Source organism: Nicotiana tabacum, chromosome 2, assembly GCF_000715075.1.
Source record: "Nicotiana tabacum cultivar K326 chromosome 2, ASM71507v2, whole genome shotgun sequence".
Taxonomy (NCBI): Eukaryota; Viridiplantae; Streptophyta; class Magnoliopsida; order Solanales; family Solanaceae; genus Nicotiana; species Nicotiana tabacum.
Genome location: NC_134081.1, coordinates 74740083 through 74757647, shown reverse-complemented (window position 1 = coordinate 74757647; position 17565 = coordinate 74740083). Strand labels below are relative to the sequence as shown.

The 17565-nt window shown below is 38.8% G+C and overlaps 2 protein-coding genes across 3 annotated transcripts in view; both read left to right on the top strand.

Moving 5' to 3' along the window:
* Nucleotides 1-1023: 1023 nt before the first annotated feature.
* The window catches only part of LOC107769787 (ubiquitin-conjugating enzyme E2 28), an 85424-nt gene continuing 68882 nt past the window's right edge, over nucleotides 1024-17565 (top strand). The window contains exon 1 of the mRNA XM_075234483.1: nucleotides 1024-1027. The gene's annotated coding sequence lies outside the window, so the exon portion shown is untranslated. The remainder of the gene's footprint in view (nucleotides 1028-17565) is intronic.
* LOC107769786 (KH domain-containing protein At5g56140) lies at nucleotides 8600-14914 on the top strand. 2 transcript variants are annotated; one of them, XM_016589043.2, is made up of 7 exons: nucleotides 8600-8836; nucleotides 10041-10126; nucleotides 12082-12227; nucleotides 13021-13140; nucleotides 13225-13341; nucleotides 13981-14124; nucleotides 14245-14914. In XM_016589043.2, the coding sequence occupies exons 1-7, from the start codon at nucleotides 8730-8732 to the stop codon at nucleotides 14392-14394; spliced, it is 870 nt and encodes a 289-aa protein (XP_016444529.2). In that variant the 5' UTR covers nucleotides 8600-8729; the 3' UTR covers nucleotides 14395-14914. The 2 variants fall into 2 exon arrangements, with proteins under 2 accessions (XP_016444529.2, XP_016444528.2); XM_016589042.2 differs by having other exon boundaries at nucleotides 13213-13341.

Sequence of the window (17565 nt, the reverse complement as noted above, 5' to 3'; positions counted from 1 at the left end):
CTTAGAAAAATAATCATTCATAAATAAGATAAATTGAGCCTTACCGGGCGACCAAGGCAGGGGACCAACGATGTTCATTCCCCATATCATGAACGACCAGGGTCACAAGACCCAATGCAGTGGTTCTCCGGGCTGATGGATCATCGGAGCATGCCTATGACATTCATCACATTTTCTCACGAACTCCTTTACTTCTTTTTCCATATCGATCCAGTAATAGCCGACTCTGATTATCTTCCGAACTAATGACTCGGCGCCTGAATGGTTCCCGCGGGTGCCCTCGCGGACTTCCCTCAAAACATACTCGGTGTCTCCCGATCCCAAACATATGGCGAGTGGGCCATTAAATGCTCTTCTGAATAGGGTACCGTCTTTGGACAAGCTGAACCGGGACGCCTTCGTACGCAGAGCTCTCGATTCTTTAGGATCCGAGGGAAGTTTTTTGGTCTTCAGGTAATCTATGTATTTGTTTCTCTAGTCCCAAGTTAAGCTTGTCGAATTTATCTCGGCGTGGCCTTCTTCCACTATCGATTTCATGAGTTGTACGACCGTTCCCGAGTTGAATTCATTGCCGTCGACCAACGATCCCAAGTTAGCAAGAGCATCGGCCTCGTTATTTTGATCCCGAGATAAATGTAGTAAAGTCCATTCCCTGAACCGATGTCACATTACATGTAGCTTATCCAGGTATCTTCCATTCGTTCCTCTTTGACTTTGAACGTTCCATTGACTTGGTTCACCACAAGGAGAGAGTCGCACTTAGCTTCGACCACCTCGGCCCCCAGGATTTTAGCCAGTTCAAGACCTGCAATCAAGGCCTCACACTCGGCCTCGTTGTTAGTCAATTTTACAGTTCTAATAGATTGCCTAACTACATTACCCGTCGGTGGTTTCAACACGATGCCAAGTCCGAACCCCTTTGCATTCGAGGCACCGTCCGTAAAGAGGGTCCAGATCCCGGAAGAGGTCCCCAAGTTCAATAACAACTCCTTCTCGACCTCAGGAATTAGGGCCGGCGTGAAGTCGACCACGAAGTCCGCCAAAATTTGAGATTTGATGGCGGTTCGGGGTCGATATTAGATGTCGTATCCGCTGATCTCCACGGCCTATTTGGCCAATCGTCCCGAGAGATCGGGCTTATGCATTATATTTCTTAAGGGGTAAGTAGTCACAACACACAAGATGATATTGGAAATACGGTTTTAGTTTCCTAGAGGCGCTTAGCAAAGCGAGCACAAATTTTTCTAGGTAAGGATACCTAGTTTTGGCTTTACCTAGAGTTCTGCTAACATAATAGATAGGAAATTGCGTACCTTCCTCTTCTCGGACTAGGACTCCACTTACCTCTACCTTGGATACGGCTATGTACAGGTACAACTATTCGTCTGCCTTCAGAGGATAAAGCAAATGTGGGCTTGAGAGGTACCGCTTGAGTTCCTCCAGGGCTTGTTGGCACTCCGGGGGTCCATGAGAAGTTATTCTTCTTCTTTAATAGTGAAAAGAACCGATGGTTTTTGTCGGAGGACCTTGAGATGAATCGCCCCAAAGCGGTTATGCGTCCGGTTAACCTTTGAACAACCTTGACATTATCCACAACGGTGATGTCCTCGATGGCCTTGATCTTATTGGGATTAATCTCGATTCCCCCTTTAGACACCATGAATCCAAGGAATTTCCCAGACCCGAGTTCGAATGCGCATTTCTCCAGGTTTAGCTTCATATTGTATTTCTTCAATATGTTGAAGGTTCCCTGCAAATGTTTCAAATGGTCCTCTGCTCGCAAGTACTTAACCAACATATCGTCAATGTAAACCTCCATTGGTTTTTCTATTTGCTCTTCGAACATCCGATTTACTAGGCGTTGGTAAGTGGCTCCAGCATTTTTTAGTCCAAATGACATTACGTTAGAGCAGTAGGTACCATATTTGGTGATGAAGGATGGTTTTTTCCTAGTTGTCCAGGTCCATCCGAATTTGGTTGTACCCGGAGTAGGCGTCGAGAAAACTGAGGGTCTCGTGGCTGGCTGTTGCATCGATCATGCGATCGATGTTTGGAAGATGGAAAGAGTCCTTGGGGCATGCTTTGTTCAAGTGTTTATAGTCTACACACATTCTTAATTTATTCCCCCTTTTAAGGACTACTACTACGTTTGCTAACCAATCCGGGTACTTAGCCTCCCGGATGGACCCTATTTTTAGGAGTTTAGATATCTTGTCCTTGATGAATGCATGCTTGACTTCGGACTGAGGTCTCTTTTTCTGCTTGACCGGATGGAACTTCAGATCTAGGCTTAGCTTATGAGTAGTTATCTCCGGCGGAATCCCTGTCATATCGAGATGGGACCAAGCGAAATAATTTATGTTAGCCATAAGGAATTGAATGAGTTTTTTTTCCTGAGCTCGGGACTTAACCCCGCGCCCAGGTGTACCTTATAATTGGGCAGGTGTTCAATCAATATGACTTGCTCCAGTTCTTCGACTGTTGATTTGGTAGCGTCGGAATCATCGGGGACCATGAAATACCTGGGAACTCCGTAGTCGTCATCCTCATCCATCCCCTGCTTCACCGGTTTCATCGAGGCTGGTATCGGTAATTGCTATTTGGTTTCGTCTTTGGCCACCAGACTCAGACCATTCGATATTGAAAGTATGGATACCAGGATCACCTCGTTGATCGCAAACATCTCCTTTGCGGCCAGTTGTTCTTCTAAACTGTTTTAATTCCTACTGGCATCGGGAATTTCAGTACCTGGTGCATCGTCGAGGGTACTGCCCTCATGTTGTGAATCCGTGGTCTTTCGAACAGAGCATTGCACCTCATGTATCCTTCGATCACGCATAACTTTGTTTCCTGAATGGTTTCAGCAGTGTTCACTAGCAATATTATCTCCCCTTTAGTGGTTTCACATGCCATGTTGAATCCGTTTAGAATCCTGACTGCAGGCATGATTTGATCTTGTAGACCTAGTTGTTCCATGGCCCTCGATCTAATGATATTGGTCGAGCTACCTGGATCAATTAACACATGCTTAACTCGAGATTTATTTATGAGTACAGATATTACCAGTGCATTGTTATGGGGCTTCATGATGCCTTCATCGTCCTCGTCATTGAAAGAAAGGGTTCCTTCTGGTACGTAATCTCGAGTCTGTTTTCCCTTGTGATGGATACTTTGCTGCACTTTAATATCGACCCCTTGGGAACGCCGACCCCACCGATAATCATGTTAATGACGTGCTGAGGTTCCTCTTGCTTGATCTGCTTACTAGAATCTCTATTCCTGAAATAATTTTTGGCTCGATCGCTCACGAACTCCCGGATATGTTCGTTGTTAAATAACCAGGCCACTTCCTCTCTCAACTATCGGCTTACATATTAAGTTGGGATCCCTTTGGGCTGGATCGGACTGTGGAGGTCGAGGCCACTTAGTGTCTTTGATGCGTCCAATGGCAGATACGATAGCAACAACATTGACGTTGAAGTTGTACTCCGATAACCTCGACGCTTCCTTAGGCCCGATGGGCCTGTCGAAATCGTTTTTGATCATGAGTCCACGGTTATTTTGACTCCGATCGATTCTTCTTTAATTTCTCATAGGGTTTCATCCAGACCTATTACCCCTACGATCACCGTTGTACGCTTGATACCGATCCCTACTTGACTTCGGTTCTTGATCAATGTCTCTTTTGAATCTGTCACTAGCTCAGACGGGATAAGCAGACCCGGAAGGGGCCCCAAACTGATCATCTTCAACCCTAATTTTTGACTGATATCGATTATGCACATCGGCCCAAGTTATAGCTGGATATTCTACCAGATTTTGCTTCAACTGCTGCAAAGCCAACAAGCTTCAAGTATTGAGATCTTGGGTGAAGGCCTGAACGACCCAATCATCTGCCACCGACGGCAGGTCCACCCGTTCCATTTGAAACCTTGACACGAACTCCCTGAGCATCTCCTTATCTCTTTGCTTTACCTTGAAAAGGTCCGACTTCCTGGTCTCAACTTTGTTGGCTCCGGCATGCGCTTTTACAAAAGCATCTGCAAGCATGGCAAATGAGTCAATAGAATTGGGGGGGTAAGTTGTGATACCATATCATTGCTCTTTTTGACAAGGTCTCTTCGAACTTTTTCAGCAGGACATATTCGATCTCATCATCTTCTAAGTCGTTTCCCTTGATGGCGCATGTGTACGAGTTCACATGTTCATTTGGATCAATTGTTCGTTGTACTTAGGAATTTCAGGCATGCGAAAATTTTTTGGTATCGGCTTCGGGGCTGCGCTCGAAGGAAAAGGTTTCTGAACAAACTTTTTAGAGTCTAGGTCCTTCAATATCGGTAGTGCTCCGGGGATTTGGTCGACCCTGGAGTTATAGGTCTCCACCTTCTTGTCGTTGGCTTCGATTTTCTTTTCTCCTATTTCTACCCAATTTTTCAATTCCTTGAGCATCTTTATTATCTCAGGGTTGGTCCCGGGTTCAGCTTCATTTGGCCTATCTGCGGCTGGTTCATTTCTGCGAGTGTTTTCCCGGGATGATTCGGGCTCAACCCTACTAGGAGCGCGACTTTGGTTCTGCAGTTGGGCTATCGCTGCCTGCTGAGCCTGCATCATTTTGAAGATCACCCGCAAGTTGATTCCATCTCCTTCACCGTCATGAGTATTTTGGGCTACCGATCGGACTCCCCTGCAGATGCTGTTCTCAAGATCGGTAAGCAAGTTCATGTTGATGGCCACATGTGAGTTGGCGTCGATTGGGTCTGCGGTCGGAATTCCGTTGGGATTGGCGAGGGGTACCTCGTTACCGGGCATCATGTTGTTGTTCTCGCCACGATGGCCAGACTCAGCATCCGTGTTTAGAGGGGCAGATTGGGAGTTCGACATTTTAAACGTTGACCTAAAATCAAAGACACTTCAAAGAACAAGTGTGAAGTAGGGCGTGTTATGGAAATTTATATCAAATTTTTATTATTATCCTTAACCCCACGGTGAGCGCCAAACTGTTTACCCTCAAAATCGGATAACAATTAAATTTATAAGTGGTTTTAAGGATATGTGGATTAATTTGATACAAAATGATAAATTGGGTTAGAATGGACAAATAGAGATACATTAAATTCAAATCGTGCGAGGAGGATGATTCCAACCTTGTTGAAATATTCACCCTCGATCCAGGCTCACAGTGGACAATATTGATGAACGAAAGAAAAAAGCTTACAATAACAGTGAAAATAGTAGTATACTGCTTTGGAATGCGTGTTACAACGTATCTAATGAATTATCAGACCCCCCTTTATATACTAGGGGAATCCTATTCTAAGTACAACTCTATAAAAGGTAAAAAAATCTTCTGTTTAACTGATTGCTGGTTCTACATCGATACGTGCCGAGATCCATGCCGTGATATCCGACCGATCGCGGATATTACTGCCTTCTGTTGGTCGTGCATGATTGCCCGACAATGTTCTCTGAAGTCTCTCAAGATTTGGATCGATCTCGAATCATGACCCCCATATTCCTGAGGGCAGACAATCGGCCCCCGGACTCTGACTCGATGAGACCTTTGCCTCGATTCCGATCCTTCGCAATCATATCTCGAGCTCGTTTTACCCTGTTGGAGGCCGGAGTGTATCATGAGCTCGATTTTTACCCGTATACAAACTCATTATCGGCAAGATTATTTTCCTGCTCTACTTTTCCGCTTTAATAATTTTTTATAAGGCATGACAAAATATTCTTTGATATACTATAGATATGCAACCAATGACATATACATGCAGCCATAATATAATATTCATTCTCTTTATTTCGCTCAAACCTTCCTTAGAAATAATATTTATCCAACAGCACGCCCTTATTTCATTCCCCTCACCATCTTCGTGTGTGCAGGCTATTAATTTGCAGGTCAGTACTTGCTTATTTGCAAGGAAAGCTCTTACTCCGTACATAGTTTCTTTGGCTTTTTTTTAGTTAACTTCAATAAGATATTATCCAAGCGCCTACTTAAGACTTACCATCGAGTTGACAAAGTTTTTGTTTCGTAAGTCGTAAGTCAAGTCCTCTTCAAAACAAATTGGTTCGTAGATTGGAATACATATGCCAAAATATTACCTGTCATATGTAATTGGCAAAAGTACTGTAGAACTATGACTTTTATGCATGACAACATTTCAACGATTTTATTTAATTCAAAAGTTTGAGATCACTTTTTCCCCAATCTTTTTGGAAACAAATGGACGTGATTGGATTAGATATATAAAATTTGAAGAAGTGGCTTGCCCATCTACCCAAAAAGTAATTAAAGAATATAAAAGGAAATAGAAAAATGAAAAAGGTTCGATCAACTTCGGGGGGAATGCAAGAGAAAAGGTCCAATCCTATCCCATTTATGCTTACAAATATATTAATCAGTATCTAAGTTATGTATATAGATGTATAAATAATTTTTATAGTATTTTATAATTTAATCGACTATTGCAGGTAGTAATTATTTTGTTAAGTTATCACATAAACCGTATTATGAAAAGTTATATGTCATTGGAAGCCAACTTTAACATAAAGGTCTAAAAACTAGTTATTATTTATGCACAAAACATAAACTAATTTTATTATAGAAGTTTGTATTATGATTAGTTGAATATCTAAAGATAACACTTCAACTACTATCTTCCAATTATATGTGACCGCTAATTGATTGTTCTCTCGGCTTCGCGGCACTATTTTTTTCTAGTTAATACAATTTTAAAGTAATAATTTCGAGGTTAAGGTCCACAATTGAGATGATGGATTCAAATCCATTTCCCCTTCCCCTCCCCAATGTAATAATTTGTTTTAAAAAAAAGTAATTTCTTTTGAATAACAACATTTCAATGGGATTTCAACAACGAGGATATACCTGTTGCTTACTACACTGAGAGTAAACATATCCGTGGATGACATGTTCAACGCCAACCATTATATAAAAGAACACAACTTATTTGTTCAGTTTCATAATTGAGCTTTTATTTAATTTATTATTTATATGGTAATAGTAAATTAACTAACTTATTTTTCTGGCTGATGGGAGCGGGGGGGATGGTTAATAAGAATGTTTGAGCTGCAGTTAATAATCAAATCACTTTTTCCCTTGACATTACTTCCATTACATTTATTGATCTTTCATAATCATATATATGGTTCATTTTCTTTTGATGAATTGTTTTATTTCACAGGAATCACTGTAGACGGTATTCATATAGGATAAATTGTTTTATTCTTTTGTATATTTATTTTGAAAAAGTTGAAGTATTTCAGAGGAAGTATGCATCTATTTTGCTTGAAGAAAACAAAAGCATGCAATCTGTAAGGTTTACTATGCAGCTTAATTCTCTACTATCTTCGTTGTCACTTTGCAGTTCAGGATCCATTAAAATAATGTTAAGTAAGGATATAGAACAGTCTATCTATAGATTAAAATGTAGACTTTTTAAACAAAATTCAAAAGAATTGAAGTTAGTTAAAACTGTAAACTATGAGATAAATACTCGTTAATTAAAGTGTTTAAAAAGATGTACACAAAAAGGTGGATAGAAGAGTGGTTGTTAGGTCAAAAGTCGAAATTCCTACGGTCATATAAATGGTTGAAAATTGAGGAAGAAAAGTAATGGAGAGAAGGGAGAATTAGAGCAAAAGGACCAGCAGCCCACCTACCACAAAATCCACAAAGTGTGAAGTACAAGGACGGTCTTTGGTTCTACAGTAAAAAGCACTGAACCACTTTTTCTTCCTTTCCCCCCTTAGCACTTATGTTCTCCCCTCCTTTTTTAAGGTGGTATCATATTTTTACCACGTTTAAAATATTAAAGATTCATATCGTCGATTTCAATTAATGTAATTATTGTTATTGTATCACATTTTTATTACTACACAATTTAATTGAAAAGTCTTTGAACTTAATAAATAGTACTAGTATTGTTAGGTTTTTTAAGGCGTGAATAGGAAAAGACACATTTTGGATTAAATATTTTCATCTCACCATTTTATTATCTATAAATTCAGACGCTTGACCTCATTTTTCATATGCCAAAAATCTAGAAATTTTTCCTTTTCTTTTATATATTTCTTTATATTTTTTTAAATAAAAAGTAAGTATCAAGTATGATATGTTATGCTATTTAAGTTTGCCAAAATTTTATAATTTATAATATCGCTATTACATAATAGTTTTTTATTATATCCTGAAAGGAGTTAATTCAAGTATTTTTGACAACAGTGAGAAATTAAATTTTTTAAGTACATACAAAAAATTTATAGGTTCAGAATATTTTCGTTTCTATTTTTATAACTAATGTTTCTGGTTTTCTATTTTTCTGTTTATGAACACAGTCTACTAATAAGATGTTAATATATTGAAGATAATATGTACCAATACGCTTACTATGTTTTGTGCAAGCAGAAGTTGTTTGGTTTGGTGTATAAAAAATTAATTTTAGTATAAAATTCTGCACTGCTTATATAAGTAGCAGTAATACAATACAACCGATGCAGCTTATTTTATCAGACTGTGATAATACAAAAGCTAAATATACCAAATTTTTACCACCCTCAAACCACCGACGCCTTATAAAATGTACTAGTTTCAGGTCATTGCCAGTCCAAAAGAGGGAAAGAGAGGGACTCTTCTAGGAAAGTGAAAAGTGGGTGAATCTGGCCGTCGTCGTCGTCGTCAGAATTTTCCACCGCCACCGGTAAATATGTCGTCCGGCAGGTACATGGCCTACTCACGATCTCCCTCTGCTCCTCACTCTCCTCACATCGGTGGTCTTCGCTCTGCTTCCTCTACCCTCGCCGACCAAGAAAAGTGCGTTTCCCCCTTTTCTCTACAACTTCCTCTTTTATATATATAAATTTCAAATCTTCGTCTTTGCCGATTCATGTGGTTATATACTTATTTGTGGATCGTGCTGAACTTGATTAGCTTGTATCCGATCTTTAGTTTTTTTTTTCTCCTTTGCCTCCCTCTATATGCTGCTTTAAATATGTTTTGTGATTATGACCTCTTTTTTCTTTTCCTTTTTGTAGTCTGTTTTGTCCAAAATGAAAGATCTGGTTTAACTGTTTCTTCCTTAGTTTAAAGCATCAGTTTTAGGTTCAATAAACTCTGCCTCAATTCCAAACGGTCAAGGATTGGCTATTGCACCCATTCCAATATTTTTATTAGGTTTGTTGCTTCGAAAAGTTGGTTGCTTTGTCCCTATGGAAAGCTGATAATTATTGATTTCCCCTTCCTTCACATCATTTTTCCAATCTTTTTCTAAGAAATTAAGAGAATAACAGCTGTAAAGTATAGTTTCAGTCTCCTTGCTTGAACTACTCAGGCATTGATAATCCAAATTCCCAAGATCCTTTTTCCCCTTCTACAGCACTTATCAGTCCAAGTGGATCCGGGGTTTTAAGTTGGTGGATGAGGAGTACCACTACACCCAATACTACTTTGTGGCGGTTATGCAACTTATCATACGTGGGTCGACCTGTTGCACCCACTGACCAAATACTAAAATTCTGTTCTTTTGATTTACATTCTGGTTCTACTCACTGAAATTTAGAGCTTATTTTTGCTTATACTGCTGTCAAGTAATAGACTTAACAAGGAGAAACTTTAAGTGATAGACTTACAAGGAGACCCCCCCTTGCACTATGTAAATTGCTTTTTTCGATCTTCAAAAAAGTTGTGTGCGTGTAATATATTTGGGTTGGAACAGCTTAGTTTTGAATGTTTTAGTGAAAGCCTTCCCCCTAGATCCCGATTCAAAAATTTTTAGTGAAATTTATTCATGGGAAGCTTTACTATGCTGAATCATGAGAATGAATTTCCTTAAACATTAATCTGAAGGATTCAATTATCCCTTTCATTGGTATAATAACTCAAAATTGTTAGAATCTGGAGCCTCTAGCCTGGCAATATAATCTGAAAATTTTGATAGATGTACGGATGATTTTCTTCTTGTTTTGTACGTATACCGTAAATTATTGCGAGTCTTTAATTTGTCAACCTGTGTTAACAGGTATCTCTCAGAGTTACTTGCGGAACGCCATAAGCTCAGCCCATTTGTGCCTGTCCTTCCTCATTGTTATCGATTGCTGAATCAGGGTGAGTAGGAAGTTGAATTTTGATTATTTTAGCCACTTGTGCTTCTGATATCATTAAGTAAATTTTATTGCTTTAGCACGATAAGAAGTCAAAAGATAAAGAATGAGGCTGAAAAACATTTTAAGTTACTAGGTACATGTTTTTTTTTTTTTTTGAAGATGGTAATCCTCTTATCAAAATATAATGAGATGGTAAATCCCATTTATGCTTCTTTTTGCTAATTGGATGTAAATTTAATTCAATTTTGAGTCTTCTATGTAAAGGTGGTCATCACTCTTTTTTCTGGATGATTTCAACTCTACTTGTGTATTCCATGAATGTCTTTTTGTTATTCATGATTGACTATATATTTGGCCCATAAAATAGGTATTAGTATCTCAACGTTCCTTCTTCCATGGTCTGCTGAGGCGTTTCTGCTTATTGAGAGTGTATTAAAGAAGATGTGTCGTAATAATTCAGTTTGAGAATGGGACATTCTAATGACGGAGCTTGTCACAAATTTGTTATAAATAAGGTTGTGACCACCCACTAGCAAGAGAGAGAAGAGGTTAAGACAGTCATGGTGTTGAATCAGTGCTTATTTCCTATATGTTGGAAATAATACTTGATTGTCCCTGGTATCCTACACTTTTGTTCTAGTACTATTTAGTGCTGTAGCCTGTAACTGATCCGGAAAAGAAGAAACGTGCACTTCTGCATGTGCCACTGACTGTCTAAAGGAGTTGATGAAAGGAAAAATTGGAAACTTTAATATGACCGATTGTCCAACACTCGTAGTATACAAGATTAAAATGAGGACTTCAAAATTGGTCCTTAAGATAGAAGAAGCATGAAGTGCGTTTTTTGGAGCTTGTCCAGTATTAAGGGAAGGATTGATTCGTTGTGTGATGAAACATTCAAGCTAGAGATATGGACCTGCATTTGGGTATTTCTGTATCGTAGTAAGAGGTCATACTGGGCATGTTATTCCTCTTGTAAATGCGTCTGTAAATGGCGAATGGCATGCCATGGACATGTTAGACCTATAAGGAATAATTTTTCTTTTCGTACAACTACTTTCAAATGTCTAGGAAATGATGGAGGATATGGCCAAAGACAAGTTGGACCATTAAGGAATAGTTTTCTTTTATTACAACTAACTAACCAGGACTGTCTCAACCTAGTTGTGATTTTTTGCTGTTGTCCGCATAATGTGCCCCTTCTTCAGTTAGGTTATGCCTTCTTCTTCTCCTTCTTCTTCGTCCTCTCCTTCTTCAGGACTCATTTTTATGAAAACAATTTTTTTTGCTTCTGATTGCTGTGAAGTGTCATACTGAATCACTTGAAATGGCAGGGGTAGTATTTGTTATTGAGAAGATTGTATATCTTGATGTCTCAGTTTGGCATCTTCACCTGAAAAAAGGTGCCTTCAAGTGCCTTTACTAATGCGATGGTTTTTATTCTTGTTGTGCCTTAGGTTCTTCGCCCCATGCTTCCTACCTCTACTATTCCTCTCTTCATTGCAGATGCTCCTCCCTCTCCATTTCCTTTTATTATTGTGTGAGGTTTCAGCCATTCATCTGACAAGACGTTATGCATTTCAAAAAACAGGTGTCTAGAAGAACCACCTAGAGTATTGATCTCTGCTCGATTTCTGCAAATTAGCAACCCTAGGAGTCTCTTCTGTCCATACCATTTAACTGATTGCTTTAACAAATTATTTTTTCCTGTAAAATCCGTGAGATAACTAACCAATAAAGGATCCGTCTTGTTGTCCATATTGTGGTGGCTGCTAACTGATTTATTAACCACTGCTAACTGGTTGCTTTAACAAATTATTTTTTCCTGTAAAATCAGTGAGATAACTAACCAATAAAGGATCGTCTTGTTGTCCATATTGTGGTGGCTGCTAACTGATTTATTAACCACTGCTAACTGGTACGTCTTATTCTTGGAAATTGACATTTTTGAAGCAGAACTTTTGCGTGTAACTACACTGTTGGGGAATGCTTCAGTTTTAGATCAAAGTGGGCTTGAACAAGCTAGCCCCCTGGCTTCAGGAGGAATGTATTCAAATGGAGGAGCTAATATGGACAGATGGGCATCACCATTTCAATCAGAAGTATGGATACTAACTATTAACATAACATCTTTTAGATCTAATTCTTTATCTTTGAAAAGCTTTTTTGACAAAAGTTTACTTTCCATGCTAACTTGATTCCATATTAAGTGTTTTAACTTCTATCTCCACTTGTCTCGTGACAGGTAGTTGAAGCTAACCACAGCGACACTGATATATTAGTTTAAGCTCAGAATCTTGATTTAGAATTTTGCTTTTAGTTACTAGGTGTCTTACTGTTCTGATATACTAACGTCCAGCTAAATTTTAGAAAGAGATGTAGATGCCTATGACAGCACTGGAGCATCTTACTCTGTGTTGATTTGAATAATTTTCTCATTAGAATGTCCGGGGCTTGTTACGCAGAACCCGATTCAATTGCTTTAGGACTAACAAACTCTTTACGTTCAATTCTGCTAAATATTATAGGATGCTTTCATCCAACGTGACACATTGGAAAATCAGGTTATTGGCTTTTGAAAAATCATCAGCACTTTATTTCCTAGTTGATCAAATTCATCAAGATCTGTTCTGTTTAAGGGTCTCAGTGTGTGTCTATTTGTTAAAATTGCATTTGTAATTAGTGGGTCTATTGTCTTTATTTGTTTTCTATAAACTTGCATACATCTAGTATGTGCTTTCTTATTATTCCTCTTGTATCTCTTGGATTTTGGGATGTCTTAAATCTACTGAATCTTAAAGAGGTTCAGGGTTGGTTATCTAAAATTAGGAGGTTTCCGTGTTCTCCATACTGTAGTACAAATTGTTTGACCAATTCTGTGGTTATGATGTCCAGATATCGGGTTTAATGCACTCACCATCTGCTCAAAGCTGGCTTAATACTCAAAGTAACTCATCAGGCCTCATAGTGAAGCGAACACTCAGAATTGATATACCCGTGGACCAATATCCTAATGTATGAATTATTATCTATTTTTCCATCCTGTTATTCATGCTTTGGCTACATCATGTTGAGTGTGTGTTTTAGTTACATTTGCAGTACAATTTTGTGGGGCGCCTCCTGGGCCCTAGAGGGAACTCTCTAAAACGAGTGGAAGCTACTACCGAGTGCCGGGTTCTGGTAAGAGGACGCGGCAGCATCAAGGATCCAATAAAGGTAATATTGTGGAATGCTGTAATATTTGAGAACCCATGAAATAAGCATGAGAGGCGACCTCTGTTCCCTTCTCCTTTCCTCCTGGTCTTGTCCCAGGGTAATTAGACTGAGTTGGATGTTTTTTGCCGGCTGATAGCTATGGTAGTAAATGAAGCTACCAGTTCGCTTTTTTGGCCATTAGTTAATAGCCGAAGCTCGTTGCAAAGACTATTATCTTCTCGTAGAGTTTGTATTGCTTATCTAGGTGTGTATTCCAGTACTATTCATACTGGCTGATGATGTGTTTTGAAGTGCTTGATAAAGTTAGAGATAATTTGCCTTTTTTTAGGCTTATTCAGTTGATTCATCTGTGATGATTAAGGTTGGGCCTTTCCACACTCCATAGGTTGGTGTGCAAAATTGATGTATTAAAAGTATTTTGGTTGAGGTGAAATTTGGAATCCAGTCATTAGAATTGTCAGGAACTCTGGTAGTGTCATTGGGTAGTCTGAGGTGGTACTCAGGTTGTAATTTGTACAATTTTGCCACTTGGAATCATCTTTCTCAACTGATGTGGGTATGCTGTTAAAAGATGTAATTACTCTTGTTTTCCATGGAAGAGCAACATGTAACATGATAATTTACTTTTGACATTTGAAGGAAGAAATGATGAGGGGCAAACCGGGGTATGAACACCTGAATGAGCCTCTTCATGTTATTGTGGAGGCTGAACTGCCAGTGGAGATCATTGATGCTCGGCTATTGCAAGCACATGAGATATTGGAAGATCTGCTCAAGCCTATGGTAGTTTCAACTTTCAACATAGATTTGCAAGTTGTCATTTTTGTCTAGTATTATACACATTTTCAAAAGTGGAGACTTGATGTTCACTATTGTCATTTCTCCATCTTCCTCCAAATGCAGGATGAGTCCCAGGATTTCTATAAAAAACAGCAGCTACGTGAACTTGCTATGCTTAATGGTACTCTTCGTGAAGAAGGTTCTCAAATGTCTGGTTCTGTTTCCCCCTTCCACAACAGTCTTGGGATGAAGAGGGCTAAAACCAGGGGGTGATCAATTCCTTCTCTAGTGGGATTTGGAGCTTGTGCATTGATACACACCATTAACCAGCAGGTCCTATGCAACACAGGTGTTGCTATAAAGTCAAGATGCCTCGCACTGCCATCGGGGCACTGGTGCTGTTCTGTGCCAGTTCTAACTTGTCTCTATATGATATGAAGTGTGTTTATGTTCTGGTTGGGGAAGATTTAGTAATTCATAGTAGTGGACCGGTTAGGGGTTTGATGTCGCCAGGTGGTTTGTCCAGAGCGTTGTCTTACCAACGTCATTGTATTATTCCATTTATTTCTAGTTTGTGATTTGATGGTGTTGGAATGCCTGTAATGGTAGTGAGGCGTGTGTGTACTGGAAAAAGGGGAAAAAACAAAAAAAGAAGAAAAAAGTGGGTTGAATATTTACAAGTCGCTGCAGTTGGTGCCTTTTCTGCACTCCTTTTGGAACATGTTCTATTAGTATTATTTTAGGGGAGCATTCATCTTAATTATGTGCACATCAAGCACATGGTATTTATTTATTGTTTGTGTTAAGTCTTTGCGTGTATGCGCTCGTGGTTGTGTAATTGGTGCCTTCTTGTTTACCTCTCATCTTGATACTAGTTGAAGACTCTGAGGATGGGTCGTTTGGCAGGGTTATAAGAATTGTATTGAGTAGGGTGTATTAGTAGTGTTGAGATTATTTCTTATTGACTGTTTGGTTTTGGTGTATTAAAAATAACATGCATTGAAAAATCTTTTAAACAAATTATTTGCTTGCAAAAATACCTTCTGAAAAACTTGGGAAGGATTTGGAAAAGATTTTTGAAAGGGCAGTTTTGTTTTTATATATGTTTATTTATGTATTAAAAATTATGGTTGGCTATGTATAAGAATAGTATTTGTTAGTTATGTAAATTAGCGTAGTACTACATGGAGTATGAGTAGTGTAGGTATTGTGTATTATTATAAATAGGGATATTTGTATTATAGTTGATGTATATCAATAATATAACTTTTCTGTGTCATATTTACCACATGGTATTAGATCAATCGTGAGAAATTTATCGTTAGTGCATAAATTTCAGCGACTCCGGGAAGAGAAATTAGTCAACCGGAAGTCTTTTTCTGGCAAACAAAGGTCTGTCGTAAGTAAAAAATTAATTTTTATCGGTATTGTGCAAAAACCAACACCACCACAAGATCTCCTTACCCTCGACGACCAAACCCCAACAAATACCTTCGGTAGCTGACGTCTCACGCGCCGACTAGAGATATATTTTTTCGGCTAGATCTACTCCGCGCGTCGGCGACCAAACCCCAACAAACACCTTCGGTAGCTGACGTCTCACGCGCCGACTAGAGATATATTTTTCCGGCGAGATCTACTCCACGCGCCGGCGCGTGGAGACCTTTTCGGTCACTTTTTGAAAAACCTTCTTCAAAGCAGTCGGACACTTTGTAATTCCGAGCCTACCCGTAATTTTATTTTTTGATTCCGAGCACTTTGAAATTTTTTCGGCAACTACAGTAGTTTTTCGGCAGCTACAATATTTTTTTTCCGGCAACTACAGTTAGTTCTTTGTTTTATTTGGTGCTAATTTGCTAGACCTTTTTTCAATCCAATAACGTTTTAGGAAGTTGATGTTTTTGGGTCTAAAAAGACGGGTTCTGAAAGTTTCGGTATTATGATTATCTCAGAACTTTTAATGGGAAGTTCAAACAACTTAGCTTGGGCTTCGTCTGTCGAGTTATGGTGTAAAGGTCAAGGTGTTCAAGATCATTTAACAAAAAGGGCTAGGGACGGAGATGAAAAGACCAAAGCACTTTGGGAGAAGTTCAATGCTCATTTATGTAGTATCATGTGGCGATTTATTCATTCCAAGTTTATACCCTTGTTCCATCTATTCCAAACATGTTATTTAGTCTAGGAAAAGGCTCGTACTTTATACACTAATGACATATCTCATTTCTATGATGTAATATCGCGAATGACAAGCTACAAGAAACAGGAATTGGATATGTCTACTTACTTGGGACAAGTACAGACAGTCATGGAAGAATTTGAGAAGTTAATGCCAGTTTCTACTAGTATTGAAAAGCAAAAAGGGCAACGACAGAAGATGTTTCTAGTTCTTACACTCGCTAGATTTCCTAATGACCTTGATTCAGTACATGGCCGGATTTTGGCTAGTCCGACTGTCCCTACAGTTAATAAATTATTCTTTCGATTATTTCGCTTTGCTGCAACACCAAGTCACCCAATGATCTCATCGCGTACACTTGACTCCTCTGTTCTTGCATCCCAGATAGTGAAAAATCGAACATCTCAAACTATGGAGAATAAACGAGAAGGAGGTCGTTTTGGAAGATCTATACCCAAGTATTCTTACTGTCATAAACTTGGACACACTTGTGAAGTGTGCTATTCTTTACATGGTCGACCGCCCAAAAATACTTATGTTGCTCAGACCGAGACTACAAATAATCATGGATCTTCTTTATCTGAAGGGGAATATAATGAGTTTCTTCAGTATCGAGCAAGTAAGCAGACATCTCCACAAGTAACTTCAGTTGCTGGTAATTCTTTTGTTTGTGTTTCCCAGTCTAGTATTCTTGGACCATGGGTCATGGACTCAAGCGCTTCACAACATATCTAGTTACATATCCCCCAGACCTAATTCAAAGACGTTTAGGACCTCCGAGTTTATCTAAGCTTCAGAAGATGGTGCCTAGTTTGTCTAGTTTGTCTACATTAGATTGTGAGTCGTGTCAGCTTGGAAAACATACTTGAGCCTCCTTTCTGCGTAGTGTTGAGAGTCATGCAGAGTCTGTTTTCTCTTTAGTTCATTCTGATATATGGGTTCCTAGTAGAGTCAGTTCAACCTTAGGATTTCATTATTTTGTTAGTTTCATTGATGATTATTCAAGATGTACTTGACTTTTCTTAATGAAAGATCGTTTTGAGTTGTTTTCTATATCCTAAATTTTTTGTGCTGAAATCAAAATTAATTTGGTGTTTCTATTCGCACTTTTCGTAGTGATAATGACTTAGAATATTTATCCTCTCAATTTCAGCAATTTATGACTTCTCAAGAAATTATTCATCATACATCATGTCCGTATACCCTTCAGCAAAATGGGGTTGCAGAGGAAAGAATATGCACCTCATTGAGACTGCTCGCACACTTCT